At 39.8% G+C, this 17,183-nt stretch overlaps 1 protein-coding gene across 5 annotated transcripts in view; it reads right to left on the bottom strand.

Moving 5' to 3' along the window:
- Positions 1-17,183, bottom strand: part of LOC104373225 (atrial natriuretic peptide receptor 2) — a 62,989-nt gene that overhangs the window by 19,433 nt on the left and 26,373 nt on the right. For all 5 annotated transcript variants that reach the window (XM_086628813.1, XM_086628809.1, XM_086628811.1 and 2 more), the window contains 8 exons: positions 15,638-15,761; positions 13,529-13,633; positions 12,814-12,916; positions 11,123-11,268; positions 8,441-8,513; positions 2,557-2,704; positions 964-1,050; positions 563-706 (listed from right to left, as the gene is read on the bottom strand). In XM_086628813.1, the coding sequence (XP_086484939.1) occupies positions 563-706; positions 964-1,050; positions 2,557-2,704; positions 8,441-8,513; positions 11,123-11,268; positions 12,814-12,916; positions 13,529-13,633; positions 15,638-15,761 (930 nt within the window). The remainder of the gene's footprint in view (positions 1-562; positions 707-963; positions 1,051-2,556; positions 2,705-8,440; positions 8,514-11,122; positions 11,269-12,813; positions 12,917-13,528; positions 13,634-15,637; positions 15,762-17,183) is intronic.

The raw sequence follows: 17,183 nt of genomic DNA, 5'->3' as shown, positions 1-17,183 counted from the left end.
ACTTTATTTGAAGGGTTTCCTCCCTCACAATCTTTTTCTTTGCTGAATGCAAACATAAGGCAGAAGTAGAAACAGTGTGCCAAGACTATTCTCAAAAAACAATGTCATTGCCTGTGTGGAAGTTTTATTGACAATGTGAGCTCATTTTCTGTATTGGTAAATATAATAAAGCCTTTTTAGGTATGCTAATCACTTCACTAATGTGTCTTCACAAACAGATGCAGTGATTTTTAAGTAAATGAGGATGCCCAAGATATTTGAGAACAAAATGAAGTTACATGGGAAAAAAGGTTTAAAAACAGTTTTGCATTATAACTAGAGGTGGGCTGAAAAGTCATTGGCTTAGCATGACCAGTGCTAAACATATGATTGCTCAAAAATCCAGAAGACAATTTGGGCTGGATACTTGAATTTGCTTTCTTTCTTTCTCTTTCTTCTTCATTCTCTCCACATCATAGTTCAGGCCCACCTATCCAAGGACATCATCTAAAATTAACATCTTGTCCTAAACAGCATATAGCACAGCTTGTGTCATTTAGCTTTTAAAAAAAGGTTTTTCTACCTGAAGCCCCAGTTCAAAGGAATGTCTTCATTGAGCAGAACATCACTCAGGCTGCCTTTGGGGCAGTACTCTGTCACAATGGCAACATTTGGCACTTCTATACAACCTCCAATGAATTTGCAGAGATTGGGATGGTCAAGTTCTCTGTGAAAATCAACAGAAATCACAGCACAACAGCAATTTTAATGGATGTCCCTCCTGCTTTTTGTAGGGTAACTGGAAAACTAAGTGCCTTGTCTCGCAATGTAGAGAGAAAAGTAAAACAGGCATAAGTCTGGTGTCAAACTAAAGTTTGAAAGAAAGAGCAATATGAACTTACAGTCCAATTTGGACAAATTGTAACCCCTAAAGACCCAATGTAAAAATGGAACAACATACATTTCTTAGGTTTTACTTCTTACCTCACTTGCTTTACTTCTTTACGTATGGATTTGGACAGCGTGAATGCCTTCTTCATTATTTTCTTTATAGCCACTGTTCTACCATCGCTGAAACAGAATGAAATGCTGTTCACAGAGTTTTAGGCCAACTTCATAAGCCTGTCAGACTACAAAACAAAAATGGACTGGATTTTTTCTACAGTGGGTAGCTTTGTATCTCCAGAGATGAGGCACAGAACTTAAGCGTGTCTGTATTGTGGATGTGAATCTGAATCTGTGCACACGACAGGTGACAAGGCCCTGTTTCTATGCTAAGGGAACCATTTAGATTATATTCAAGCATCCTTGATCGGTGGATGACATTTGGAATGTGACAGTGTACAAGTCAGTTGAGGCAGTTGGGTGATGGAGTAGCTAGTGAAAAACATCAGAGCTAGTGAAAGTCATACAGCAACATCCCTGCTATCCATTGCTTCTGTCTACTGTTTTGGAGATCCACCACTGATATTTAACACCCTTTTGTTCTCATGGGTGAAATATTATCAGTAATGAAGCAGCTGAGTTTGAACAAAGCATTTTTCCTTGGAAGAATAAAGGAATCCTGTGGAGATACATGCAGGAATTTCAGTGATACCCACCATACAAATACAGAGTACTGGATCTGCAGTGTAGCAGATGCAAGTGTTTCACCAATGAGACTGAATGCCTCATTCTTAGATCTTCCACCCTTGATGTTGTATTTGACATTGATTCATCTGAGGAAGATGATGATGATGATAATGATGATGATGATGATGATGAAAATGTCATCGTTCAGAAAGCAGCAGCAAAAATGCTCACTGTAAAAGATCTATGGTGGACATAGTGTCTCATCAATGAAGTGGCTGCAATTTTCCAGAACAGTGATCTGTCCTGAAAAGACAGCTGGTCCCCCAGCCAATGATCCTAAGAAAACTCCTCTATCCTGCAAAGCACAGATCCTGCCCTGTGTATTCAAATGGTAGGTACTACTTCCATCTTTGCACATGTTCCACCTGTATCCTTTACATTATTTTTATGGGAAAAATTGTTTTCTGGATAGCAGGATATGGCTACATTGTTTGCCCGTATAGTTATATGATGTGCACCCTTATAATGGGATCAAGAGGCGAAATGCTCTATATCTTGAGTCACATCAGCTGGTTTAAGGACAAGATTTCTAATGTGCTACTGTACAGGATGTCACTCTTTAGTGCAAAGAACATAGCTGTGCTCTGCCTGCATTTTAGAAAAAGGGCTGCATAAAAGCATGGGCTCCAATTATATTGGAACAGTAAGGACCGTTCATTAACAGATGCAAGACACGTTATGCAGCCACAGCCTTTTAACAATTTCCCAAGAAAAAAAAGGAGAAATGACAACCAAAACAGAAGCCTGGCATATAAGATATTCCACAGCCACTATGTAGAACAGAATCCAGATGATGATATTGACTTACTGGATTTGGTCTAATAAGAGAAATGCAAGCTTCTGCACTATCTATCCAGTAGTGCCAGTAAAGTGGCAAGAACCAGAAAGCAATGTTAAACTATAGGACAGTAGGTACTGCAGTAAATGAGTAGTATATCGACTTACTATTTCCCAGTGTGGGTGAAGTACTGTTTACTGGACATGTTGGCAGCTGCTGTGCAGGAGCTCAGAGCAGTGATACAGCTGGCATTGGAGTCACTGGGTGCTGGGGGAGCACTCATCATGCTTCCTGTAGCTGTTCGTACTATACAATCTAAAAGGAATGCGGGATGAGAAAAGGCACCTGAAAGATGCATATTATTGCCAAAACAGACACTCCAGAGGCAGACAAATATAGGGAATTCTCCCAATCTTTGCATCTCAGCTGGTGTTGTTAACACTTAAGACAGAAAGCCATTGCTTGGAATGTGACTGCTGCATAGAAAGTAAAAAACTTCCAGGGGTGATTCATTGCCAGAGATCTTTCCCATTAATCCTCAGGATTTGACGTAAGTCTAATTTCTCCGCTTTTGGGATGATTAGCCCTTGGTACTACTTGGATGTCGAGGAGAACCCAGGGAAGCAGAGCAAGCCCTGTGCCATACTTTAACAAGTCTATTTGGAGCTCCTAGAAGACTGTAAAGTACAGGGATGTGGGAAGTGATTCTCACACCAAAGGGAAGTTAGAGAAGAGCAACAATACAGTCAGTTGAAAAAAAAATCAGTGATCTCAACGTATGTTTTTAAATTTCTGTTGACCAGCTCAAGGTAACAAAATGGATTTAAAAAAAATTAATTAATGAATTACATATCATTTCGCCATCTCCAATTGAAACCCAGATTTAGCCAATTAGTCTCAGCATTGCTGAAACCTCTCAACTCTCCTTGGTATAAGTATCCAATACAGAGTTGCTGAGGAACTTCCGCATCTCACCCTGCATCTCACCCCTGGTTGAGAAACTGATAACTGCTGGCCTGGATAGGCACACCCTCCTTTGGGTTAAAAACCGGCTGGATGGCCGGGCCCAAAGAGTGGTGGTAAATGGGGCTAAATCCGTCTGGAGGCCGGTCACCAGTGGGGTTCCCCAGGGCTCAGTGCTGGGTCCAGTTCTGTTTAACATCTTTATCAATGACCTCGATGAGGATTGAATGTACCCTCAGTAAGTTTGCGGACGACACCAAGCTGGGAGGCTGTGTCAATCTGCTCGAGGGTAGGGAGGCTCTTCAGAGGGATTTGAACAGACTGGATCGTTGGGCTGAGGCCAATGGCATGAGCTTTAATAAGGCCAAGTGCAGAGTCCTTCACTTGGGGTATAAAAACCCCAAGCATCGCTATAGACTCGGGGAGGAGTGGCTGGAGAGCTGCCTGGCGGAGAAGGACCTGGGGGTGTTGGTTGACTACCGGCTTGATATGAGCCAGCAGTGTGCCCAGGTGGCCAAAAAGGCCAATGGGTTACTGGCGTGTATCAAGAATAGTGTATCCAGCAGGAGCAGGGAAGTGATCCTGCCCCTGTACTCAGCACTGGTGAGGCCGCACCTGGAATATTGTGTCCAGTTTTGGGCCCCTCGCTTTAAGAGAGATATTGAGCTCCTGGAGCGAGTCCAAAGAAGGGCGACTAAACTGGTCAAGGGGCTGGAAAATAAAACTTATGAGGAGCGGCTGAGGGAGTTGGGGCTGTTTAGCCTGGAGAAGAGGAGGCTGAGGGGAGACCTGATTACGGCCTATAAATACTTGAGAAAAGATGGTGGGAAGGTAGGGGAAGGGCTCTTTACATTAGTGTTGGGTGATAGAACAAGAGGAAATGGGTATAAGCTTAGTCAGGGGAGATTCAGGTTGGATGTTAGGAAGTATTTCTTCTCTGAAAGGGTTGTCAGCCACTGGAATAGGCTGCCCAGGGAGGTGGTTGAGTCCCCGTCCCTGGATGTGTTTAAGAATAGGGTGGATGATCTACTTGAGAATATGGTTTAATGGGGATTAGGGATGGTTGGACTCGATGATCTCTAAGGTCTTTTCCAACCTAGAAATCTATGAATCTATGAATCTATGAATCTTCCCTCACCATATTATTATCCATATGCAGTTCAAAATTGTGTTGACCTTTGGAGTCTTTCTACAGCTTTCCACCCAGAAATACATTAGAGATCCCTGAGGTAGCTTTGAGAATAAAAGCGTGTATGTATATATATATCTCTATAGATAGATAGAGATATATAGATATATAAAGAGATATATATAGTGCAATGTACCAAAAAGGAGTTATCTGGAAAAAATAAAGCTAATTTTTCATAGCACAGGCTATATACCCTGAGTACAGAACTGCTGATGTGTTTCCATTTAGACAACTGTACATTGATGATGGCATTGAGTGCACCCTCAGTAAGTTTGCCGACGACACCAAGTTGTGTGGTGCCATGGACTCACTTGAGGGAAGAGATGCCATCCAGAGGGACCTTGATAGGCTTGAGAAATGGGCCAGTGCAAACTGCATGAGTTTCAACAAGTCAAAATGCAAGGTCCTTCACCTGGGTCGGGCCAAGCCTAGGCACAAATACAAACTGGGCACAGAGTGGGTTGAGAGTAGCCCTGAAGAGAAGGATTTGGGGGTTTTTATAGATGAGAAGCTCAACATGAGCCCGCAGTGCGCTCATGCGGCCCAGAAGGCCAACCGCATCCTGGGATGTATCAAGAGAGGTATCGAAGAGGTGCCTGAGGACTGGAGGAAAGCAAATGTCACTCTGGTCTTCAAAAAGGGCAAGAAGGAAGAACCAGCTAACTATAGACTGGTCAGCCTCACTTCCATCCCTGGAAACATAATGGAACAACTTATCCTTGGTGCTGTCTCTAGGCACATCAAGGATAAGAGGGTCATTAGAGGCAGTCACATGTCTTCACTAAGAGGAAGTCATGCTTGACAAACCTGATAGCTTTTTATGAGGATATCACCCAGTGGGTGGATGATGGTAGAGCAGTGCATGTGGTCTATCTTGACTTCAGTAAAGCATTTGACACAGTCTCCCATGGCATCCTCACAGCTAAACTGAGGAAGTGTGGTCTGGATGATCGGATAGTGAGGTGGATTGTGAACTGGCTGAAGGATAGAAGCCAGAGAGTAGTGGTCAATGGGACAGAGTCCAGTTGGAGGCCTGTATCCAGTGGAGTCTCTCAAGGGTCAGTACTGGGACCTGTATTGTTTAACATATTCATTGATGACTTGGATGAGGGGATAGAGTGCATGGTCAGCAAGTTTGCTGATGACACTAAACTGGGAGGAGTGGCTGACACACCTGAAGGCTGTGCTGCCATTCAGAGAGACCTGGACAGGCTGGAGAGTTGGGCAGGAAGAAGTTTAATGAAATACAACAAGGGCAAGTGTAGAGTCTTGCATTTAGGTAAGAACAACCCCGTGTACCAGTACAAGTTGGGGACTGAACTGTTGGGGAACAGCACAGAGGAAAGGGATCTGGGGGTCCTGGTGAACAGCAGGATGACCATGAGCCAGCAATGTGCCCTTGTGGCCAAGAAGGCCAATGGCATCCTGGGGTGTATGAGAAGGGGTGTGGTTAGTAGGTCGAGAGAGGTTCTCCTCCCCCTTTACTCTGCCCTGGTGAGGCCGCATCTGGAATATTGTGTCCAGTTCTGGGCCCCTCAGTTCAACAAGGACAAGGAACTGCTTGAGAGAGTCCAGCGCAGGGCCACAAAGATGATGAAGGGAGTGGAGCATCTCCCTTATGAGGAAAGGCTGAGGGAGCTGGGTCTCTTTAGCTTGGAGAAGAGGAGACTGAGGGGGGACCTCATTAATGTTTATAAATATGGAAAGGGTGACTGTCATGAGGATGGAGCCAGGCTCTTCTCAGTGGCATCCAATAACAGGACAAGGGGAAATGGATATAAGCTGGAACATAGGAGGTTCCGCTTAAACATGAGGAAGAACTTCTTCACAGCAAGGATAACAGAACACTGGAACAGGCTGCCCAGAGAGGTTGTGGAGTCTCCTTCTCTGGAAATGTTCAAAACCCGCCTGGATGCATTCTTGTGTGATCTAATCTAGGTGGTCCTGCTCCGGCAGGGGGATTGGACTAGATGATCCTTTGAGGTCACTTCCAATCCCTAACATTCTGTGACTCTGTGATTCTGTGAAGAGAAGCGTGGTCAGCAGGTCAAGAGGTGATTCTTCCCCTCTACTCTGCTCTTGTGAGACCCCACCTCGAATACTGCGTCCAGTTCTGGTGTCCTCACCATAAGAGAGACACAGATTTGTTGGAGCGTGTTCAGAGGAGGGCCACAAAGATGATCCAGGGCCTGGAGCACCTCTGCTACGAGGACAGGTTGCGGGAGCTGGGATTGTTCAGCCTTGAAAAGAGAAGACTTCGGGAGGACCTAATAGCTGCCTTCCAACACCTGAAGGGAACCTACAGGAAGGCTGGGAAGGGACTTTTTACAAGAGTGTCCACTGACAGGACAAGGGGAAATGGGTTTAAGTTGAAGGAGAACAGATTTAGATTAGATTTTAGGAAGAAATTCTTCAGTATGCGGGTGGTAAGACTTTGGAATAAATTGCCCAGAGAAGTTGTGGATGCCCCCTCCCTGGAGGTGTTCAAGGCCAGGTTGGACGGAGCCTTGAGTAGTCTGGTCTAGTTGAGAGGCGTCCCTGCCCATGACAGGGAGGTTGGATTAGACGATCTCTGAGGTCCCTTCCAGCCTGTGCCATTCTATGATTCTATGACTCTATGATTTCAGGCTGCTGTGGGTATCTCTGGACAGCTCTGTCCAGTGGAGACACAATGTCTGTTTCCAAATCTCATCATATTATCAGTCCTTATTACTCTTAAATTGTTAATTATCATTCCTAGGTGTTAAACAGTATTGTCGCTTTGCAGGCTCCCCTCCAAGAAAACTGTCTTTGATCTTGGATTTTTCGAATTAACTTTTAATACGTTTTTCTTTTCCCTCAGTCTTTCTCTATTGTTTCTCCTATCACTATCAGCTTTTTACTATGAGCTAAAAATTTGCTCGTGTTGCTTTCTTGCTATATTGAAAGACAGTATTCCTTGAGTGTTCCATTTCTGTTTTCACAAATCTGGACTGAAATTTGGTTTGGTTTATGTACTCCAATTAATTTCTAAACTGACATCTGTTCTTTACAGCAAAGAGGATGTCAAATCAAAACTACACAGAAATTAATGTTTAAGTCTATGGTTGAAAGTATCTCTACTATACTTGAACATAGAATGTCTTGACACTTCTATTAGCAACACAATGACATAGCAGATAAAGCAGACATCTTTCTAGCAATTCCTCACAGAGACATAAAGTGAGAGAATGTACATCAGCACAGACCTATCAACTTCAGCAGATTTTCTACAGATTTACCCTTTCTGAGGATCTAGGCACTGTTTTCCTTCTGAATGCTGAAACAACGAACAGCAAAGTAAATAAATTATACCTATTTTAAGTGCAGCATAGTAAAGCATATAATGACATGTGATTTTATTCTTAACATGGTTAATTAGAACCAATTAAATCCTGTTTTATATTCAGAAGGTAAAATGAAAAAAACTCTGGCCAAAATTGATTATTTTTTGCAGCAAGTCTCTCACAGATAGTATACACTGAGAGAAATTAAGATTTCCTTATATCTCTCATTATATTTGTGCAAATCCAGGACAACTTAGTGAGACCAATTATACAGAATGATGCATCCACTGAAGCAACTGTAATTTATTTTGTCCAAGTCAGAGGTCATGTGTTTATTTTGGGATAGGCCTGTCTGTTTCAATTGACAAATCACCATAAAAAGGAAGGAAACTATTTAAAATAACTTTGACATCTAAAGTTTCAATGAAGAAAAATATCAGTGACCAGATCACAGAAGTTACTTTGGATATGTCTTCCACAAATTGATTCATATTTTGCAAGACCCTTAAAATATGAAGATGTATTTACGACTGAGATTATTTTTCGTAATTATTAAGGAAACTGATCATAGTATCAAAATGACAAGTTACTAACCTTGTTTGATGCAGGTAAAGTCTATAATCCAGCTTTCATCCCAAAACATCTTTTGTTTCTGATATTGAAACCACTACAAAAATAAATCAAATTTATTCCTGATGTAGCCCTGATGATTTTGAAGGAATTAAACTCTTTTTTTTTTTAATATTAAAGTTTATAAGTACATAAACAAAATCTGATATTTAAGGATCCAACATATATCTTATGAGTAACATTAGAACCAAAAGTATTTATAACAGCCTTAGAATAACCCAGCATCTGATGAATATCTTAAAAACCGTACATTCTATGCTCTAGAATCTAATTACATGTCATATTTTGCATTGGCTACAAACTCTTCATTATTGTCAATACTTTTTATGCAGTACATTTACATCTCAGCATGGACATCACTTGAGTGGTTGACATCACCTCAAGCCATGGAAATGTCCTATTCTATGTAAGAGCATGATAGGAACACACTACATTCCAACCCCAAGGTAACGTGTAATACATCTTATACTTTATAATTGAATTAGCCCCCAATCCACAAATGAGGTCACATTATCTCAAATACTCCAGCATAAAGAATATTAAGTGGGGATTCTGTGACTACTTTGTAAAGACAGCATCAATCTAATAGCTGATTTTCTGTAGAGCTGACATGCAAAACTAACACAGAAAGTGTAAACACATGCTTTCAAAAGAGGGGGAGCACATTAAATTATACAGCTGTTATAGCTGCAGTCAATGACAAAATGTCAAACCAAAGCAGCATTTTACCATTATTATACCATTTTCTATAGTGTGCAATTTAATACTAGGACTTATGCTTTCACTGGAACAGGTAACAAAAGCCCAGATAATATGCAAGGAACATGGTGTGGAGATTGTGTCGATATTTTGGTAGAAATTTATGACAAATATAGAACTCATTGAATCAAAATTAAGTCATCCCATTTATTTCAAAAGGTTTCTGAGAAAAGACATCTACATTTTACCTTGCAAAGGTATGACCGAACAAAGACATATTAGCTAGAAGCAACCACTAGGCTTGCTACAGACACTGATATCAAAGGAATCATGTCCTCTACTTGAATGATTAAAGAAGGCATTAGTTTGCCAGATGGTTCTTTTCATATGGTTTTAATTACTGAATTGGATAAAAGGATCTTTCCTATCTTGTTTAGATATCTTTATCATATAAATAAAACATTAAAAAAAGAGAAGATACTACTGCAGAAGTTAGCAGGAATAAGTACACAGAAATGCAAGAAGAAACAAAAACCCTCAAAACCTCCAGAAAAATAGCAGAAATAATAGGTAAATTTTGCTACAAGACTTTTAGATAAACCTATGCAAGACCAAGAAACTCCATTGCTCTTTCTACAGTGCCAATTGTTTAAAACTGCCTGAACTTCTCATCTGTTCAATTATGTATTTCTATCAGACCACACGGTTTTACAGGACAGTTACTATAAACACTTTGTCTCAACTGCCCTGAAAATTATAAATGCACAAATACTTTTCAGCAGTGCTTCCATTCCTAGCTTGCAAAGCCACACAGAGAGGCACAAAACAGAGAAAAAATCTAATTGCAATTCAGGCCTCCTGTTGTACCTCACTCAGTGGGCCATTGGCCTTCTCCTGCTCATTCCCTCGCACTGCACTTGCCTACCTCGGATGATCACTACAACTGCAGTACAAGATGGAAAGAGAAGGAATCTCTGAGGAAAGAGGAGCCTATCGATTTACAGGATTTATAGGCCAAATCCCAAACAAATTACCTGTACATAATAATGTACATAATGACTCTACAACTGCCATATTCACCTGCTAAATCCTTATGACATTCAGAAAAGTGTTTTTTTTTCAAGATGCAGACACATAAGGAATGTATTTCCTCTTTTCCAGAAGCACTGTGAAATAAGAAGCTACTCCTCTTTATACAGGCATTTTCATTCAAAGGTATCCAAAATTACTTATCCCATATTCATACACTCTTCTCTCATTCTCTTTTTGTTTTTCCTTTATGAACCTGTTATAATAATTGGTAGCTATTGTGCAAAATTAGTCACTTTGAACTGAACCAAACTGGTTCAGTTACACTAAGAAAATGAGCCTATTAAAAAAAATCAACAAAACAACAAACCAAAAACCAACAAAAAACAGAAAAAAGAGAACGATCCTCTTCTCATTATTTCTTTTTGAGAATATCCCAAGTCGAATGTTTTCCATTATAAATTTTATTTGGACTTTGAGATTTAATGGCCTCTGGTGAAGCTAATTCCTTTATGAATTTACCTAATTTGTTTTTTAATTCATTTATACTTCTGGCCTCCATAGGCCAGAAGCAGCTAATTTCATAACAGAGTTTTATTCTAAGTGAAAAGTACTCTTACTTTACCGGCACCCCTTCATTCCTATGTTGTGAAAAATCTTTTCTTCCTTTACTATTGTATAACCATCCCTGTTACATTCCTCTTCAGTCTTCTGTCCTACAGGATGTACATTCCTAGCTCAATAAACCTCCCTTCATAAAGAAGCCGAAAAAGTTGCTTCCCTTCCTTTTGCTTTCTTCCATAGCACATAGGTTCCGGACACAGAAGAAAATCTATCCCTCTACTAAGAGAGAGCTCCACTCTAACTAACCAAATCACAGAAGTAAGAGAAAGGAAATAGCAGAAAAAGAATACTTACCATGGTCGTCAAAATGAAGCCAGTGCAGACTAAACATATTGGTAAGGCAATTGCTATCCTTGCATCAGCAGACAGAGGGCATTCCCCACAATCCGCTGGACAGACAGAGCAGCCTTCTTCTTCCTCACAAAAGCCATCTCCACAGACTGATCAGAAAAGGAAACACATATCAGAATATTTTAAGGCAGTTTCCTCCATCTCTGAGGTTGTATTCAGATTTAAACACATGGTTCTTGAGCTGGGAAACCTCAGATTATCAGAAAGAATAAATTTTGAAGATTCCAGAGATAGCATCCTAGAAGCTGAAAGAATAATCTGAATTTTTAAAGTTATACCGTATCTCTTTGATCAGACTAAATTGTTAATGACATCAGAGCCTTTGACATGTTTTGTGTATAACTCACTTCATCAATACTCTGTTTTTGATTGTCCATCTGTTTTTTCTTAGACTTAAAGTTCCTGAAGGCAGGCATTGTCTTTTATATTTTTTGTACTTAATCCAGCCCTTGAAATCTCCAGACCCTTTCTTAGTAGCAGCAGCAGATGCTGGGTACCGCAGAATGAAACCTTGCAACCTGTACTTCAAGGACTTCTTTTTCTCCAAGGTCTTACAAAAATTATCAGCAGTATCAGATGCGATTTAAAACTAAAGCCCTAAAGGACAAAACTCCTTCTCTCATGTCCTGAATAGTGTTTAAATTTTACCTCTGTGACTAAACTAATATCATGCTGTACTTCAGCCTTCTGAGACAAGCTGAAGGTATTATTCTGTCACTATGCAATATATTGAAAAAAAAAAAATCAACAAAACAAAATCCACCACTCAGTAATAATTCTGCCTCAGTCCATTTGATTCAAGTATAATACCAGGATAATCACAGAAGTCATTTTCTGCCTCAGGGGCAGAGCTGCATTTTTAAAATTTCTTTTCTGATAAATTGGAAGTTTCCTGGAAAACTCAGCTGGAGCTATCTTGAAATGAACAGCAAATTCTATAGCTATATACTTCCATCTGCATTGGAGTTGCTTTGGTTCTTTTTTTTTCTCCGTAACATTGGGAAATATATTCTCAAACTTCCAGAAGAGTAGCTAACAAGAGTGCTGTGATGACATTCCTATTTTACCCAATATTTTTCTTCAGGTTGTGTGTTTAATTTATTTAATAAAGTCCACTTTTTGAATTTTACGTTGCTAAAATAATTGGTTATTTCTGCTTCCCTGCATAGAGCTATACTAAAGTGAATGAAAGATTGATGACTATGGGAGCAATAGAATTTTAATGTGAACAAGGGAACCAAGATGGCTTTCCACATTTCCATTATGCCTCAGGCAAGTCTGCTCCCGTGAGTGTCCAGATCGTCACAACATAGTAGCTGGAAGAATATTTTCACATCCCCATCAACTGCAGACAAGCCTTGTAGTACCTGAAGCAATTGGTCATAGTATTTGACTTCACCTACTTGACAAGAGTGGGTACCTACTGTTCTAGATTCATACACAGGTTAGAATCTCAAACACTTTTTCAAACGTTCAGTGTTATGTGAAGAAGAATTTTAGGAAGACTTTTGTGTACCGTCAATGGTAAGATGAGGTAGGAGTCCCTTTTGCTCTTAGTAACCATGCAGGAATGATAAAAGCATTGAGATTTGCAGCCAACAAGCAATTCCCTCACATCTTCATTTATATCGTACCTACTGCAGGAAGGACTGTGGTTTTTGCTTCCAGAGCAACTTGCATTCTCCCAACTCTGACGTGTGCGATGAGAGAAGTTACACCCACGTGAACTAAAACAACCTGCCAAGAAAACAAACAAAGCAGCGAGGATCAAAACTTCATTTGCATACAGTAGGCTTTTCTAACAGCAATTGTCTAATTGTGGTGTCTGGAGAAAGAATGCATGCATTTTTTCAGATTCAAGAAAGACAGGTGTCCTTGACTGGGGAAACAAACAGAAGCAGGAGAGACAACTCTTGTGGGAAAGGCAGATCTGATTTCCCTCTTGGTGTGCATTCTTTTCACTAAGCAGGGCTATCAGCCTATGCATTCTTCCATGTTTGCTTCCCTGTTACTTCTGCTGGGTAGAAGCTCCCTGATGACCATATTAACCTGCAACACAGTTCAGTCAGTAGTGCAATATAGCGTAGGCCTTAAATGAACAGATTAGGCTATTCTCTTCCCTCCCATCCCCACTACCTCTACTAACTACCTAAGGAGTAGTAGCGTGAAAAGCTGTTACTTCAAGTCAAGTCAGTTGGGAATTGATATTACTCAGCCATATGCATCACTTACACAACAGACAAATAAATGAGATGGGGAACATGTACACGAACTGCACTAAACTACTAGCAAGTAAGCTCTGAAAAAAGCAAACCAGGTAAATTCCTGTATGCAATAAATATACCTTACCTTAGCAGTCCAGTTTCTCTGGCTTATTTTGCCAGCTGTAGACAAAGTGTGAGTAAATATCTGGCCATCATCTGGGATCCATGGACCACATATTCCTCCTCTACCCTTTATCAGACATATTGGTTATGTCAGTAAACCACAACACAATAAAAATCCTAGCTCCTCCTGTTTTACTTTCTTAAAATGACTTGCATTCTCTGACAGCAAATAAAGTGATATTTTATAACCAAATCTATTAACATGCCAAACTACAAGCAACGCTGTTCTGTGATAAAAGATAAGAGAAGCAATTGTGCCTATAATGAGTTAAAATTTCACAAATATTGTTGCTTTGTGGGTTTTTTTTAATACAGGAAAAAAAAAACATGCTCCCAAATTTTAACTGCAGTAATTCTATGATGTTAATACACTTGTTCAAGATATGATGTTTTAGAACCAGAATCAGAATCATATCTCACTTTTATATTTTTCTAAAAGGGTTTTATTGCAGTTTCACTTTTGCTATGGCTGCTTTATTTTTCCTTTAATGAGGAAGGAAGGCACCTCTTCTGTGCCTATTTGCACAGCATTTCTCAGTAAAGCTGTTAAGATGTAAACCTCCCAGCAACGGCAACCATTGAAGATTATTTTGGCTGTTTGAAGATCTTGCATTTTTTTGTTTGTTTGAAAGGATTAAGTTTGTCTCCTAACTCCAGATATTTCTTCAGGCACTTCTTTCAATGCACTGTAAGTCATAAACCAAATCAAAAAAAATGGAGTTCATGTTAACCAAGATAAAACATTTTAAAAGTCATGACACTGCAAAAAGAAAATTCAACAAAACCTCCTCTCGAATAATGGAAAAAGCTTGCTTTGAAGTGTTCAAGCTTATGCAATGATACTCATGGCCTTCTTACAGTATGACAGCCAACCTGCTTAGACTTCTTCTAAGCAGGAACCGAAATATTAAGTTTTACAAGGAAGCCAGATAATGCATGTTGGCTACGTGCTTTCACTTTTTCCACATCGTAATTCCAAGCAGACCTAATTATGAAAGTAAGAAACAATGGAGAGGTCACCACAGTGGTGAGATGCTGAAATTCTTTACTACGGTAGCAGACAATAGTTTCTTTGTTTCCAGGTTCCAGCAGGGATTCCTCTTTTAAACCAAAGTCTTGGTATCAGCTAAGGCCCCCAAGGAGACATTAATAAAACAGCTCCTTAAGAAGGGACAACCGAGAAGAAAGATGGAGCTCTTATGGAGACATGAGACCTTCACACAGAAAGGTAAATGAAACAGCTGTAAAGTGTGTAGACTAGATTTTCTATTACACCATCTTTGATCACAAAGAATGTGTCAAATTGCCAGAAGGGAGATCAACTAGAAAGACCGGGCAATTGCATGAAGGTTATTATGCAGGCTAAGGCTTACCTCACAAAATACAAAAAAAAGGAAAAAAAAAAGATGTCCTAAACTGTATTGTTAGAGTCAGAACTCTATTCATTCAAAGAGGGACAGGCTTTTATAATGAGACAAGCAGACGACTGAAGAATGGATCCTGCTTACACTGCACGCACAAATTTTGTTATCCGGTATTTGGATTCCTTTTTTTGCTCTGCTCTGACATAATACAGAAAAATCATTTCATCTCAGAACATGTGTATACAGGCTTAAGTTCTACAAGTCACAGCCAGTGATACTCACTTCTCTCAACTTCAGTAATTCAAGCAAATCATACAGAGTCCCTATACAAGCTGCAGGGACAGTAACACCTCCAACTGACAACTCACACTGCTTGCTTTAGAATTCAATGGTCTGTCTTTCTTTCTTTATTGACTGTACAGAGGCCTGAGTCAAGTAATCTCCAAGAGACGAAACTAGCACCACTAAACATAATGAGAGATTACAAATACTGCCTTGTCCAAAAATCCATCCATTTGCTTTGCAGCCTCAGCATCCAGTGCAAAAAATTCTGAAACTGACACATATCCCCACAGTGGTTTTAGCAATCTACAGATTTGGTCTAATTGTAATCACAGAAAGACTTCATAAACTTGAACCTGGTTATTACAATGATGTCTCATCCAGTGGCAAGAACAGAGCACATGGTGCTGCACCATTATACTAACCATGAAGGCCAAAGGACAGGAGTGAATGTTGGCATGATAGACACAGCAGTTCTCCTCATTTGCATCTTTCCAGCTGGCAGGGCATTCATGCTCCTCACAGAATTGCTTTGCAGCAGTTGCATTGCTAGCAAGCAGCAGAGAGAAAGAAACTTTTATATTCATTCCTCATTCCCCAAAATTGCAAAAACCATGAGAGCCTGTTCTTTATCCTGCACAGAAAAATTAGCAGCAAAAACATATGAAGTGAAATAAACACTGTTACACCATTTATTCCCATTTTGTTTTGCTACTGGTTGAAGCGCTCCTAGAGCAATGAAGATTGCTGTCAACCTGACCAATGCCTACTGCCATGCAGTAGGGACTTCTGACAGATACTATGTCACAAGCAGGTATCAACTTCTATTCCTCTCCCTAGACTGACTTCATGACCAGATGAAATAACCAAGTAACCATGGTTACTTGCACTGGTACATCTGGCACAGATGATACCATTAGTCTACTTTCACTATCAGTAATACATGTACCTGGCTACTTTCATTCTCAGTGTTTTCAATTATATACCTTCATCTATGCATGATTCATACATACCACTCACTTCCAGTCGTTGCTCCACAACCCAAATAGCCAAGGAAAATAACTACATTGGTCAATAATATTAGATATAATTCCTCAAATAAAAAATTTAGAGAAAAAAGTGCACTGTTCAGCAAAACAAGGTGGGCCTTTTGAAAGTCCATCCCTGAAAGACAAATGTAGTCACCTGGAAATATGTGATGCAACACTTTTTCCCACTATTTCCTCAGTTACACTTTCAGTTCGTTATCACCCTAATAAATTTGTCTTTAAAATAAAATAATTTTCTGCAAACATGGTTTACTCAGTAGCTATAGCCAGACTTAGTTGTAGGGTTTAGTTTAAATGTTATGCACTTGACATGGATCTCTATAAAGCAATGCCAGAACACCAGGATTTATTTTTCAGTTTGTTTCTAATGAAAGAAGAACTAGCCAGTAATGAGTAGTTTTAAGACAGAAGACTGTATTATAAGAAATAAACACAAACATAGGGAATCAGGTGGACATAGATTGTATTCACAGCCAGATTTACAAAGGCATAGACACAATTGAAACCTGAGATAACCAAATTTGTCATTCCCCAAGACATCTAAACAGATAAAATATTAAAATCTACTGGCCTTTGAGCCCATGCTGGGAGTTGAAAAAAATGCTTAAGCAAGTTGGTGTCTAATTCCATCATGTATTTGTCTTTATGGCTGCTTTTTAAAATTTATTCTGTATTCTGTATTTTTTATTCAATATCTTCATCATGGGTTCACCTAACTATGCTGACGCTCATACATTGACTTGACAGCCTCAGCTATATTTGGGTCAGCCACTGTAAGCTTAAGAGTCAATCAGATAGTCCTCTAGTTAAAATGAGGTGCAAATTTGATCTCTTTGAAAAACTGCAGCATAGATTTGTCTTATTTTTAAATATTTGCCATCTGTCTCTATGTGCAAGATATGTAAAAGCACACAAAGAGCCT

The sequence above is a fragment of the Tauraco erythrolophus genome, chromosome Z (genome assembly GCF_009769465.1).
Source record: "Tauraco erythrolophus isolate bTauEry1 chromosome Z, bTauEry1.pri, whole genome shotgun sequence".
NCBI lineage: Eukaryota > Metazoa > Chordata > Aves > Musophagiformes > Musophagidae > Tauraco > Tauraco erythrolophus.
This window is presented reverse-complemented; position numbering and strand designations above follow the sequence as displayed.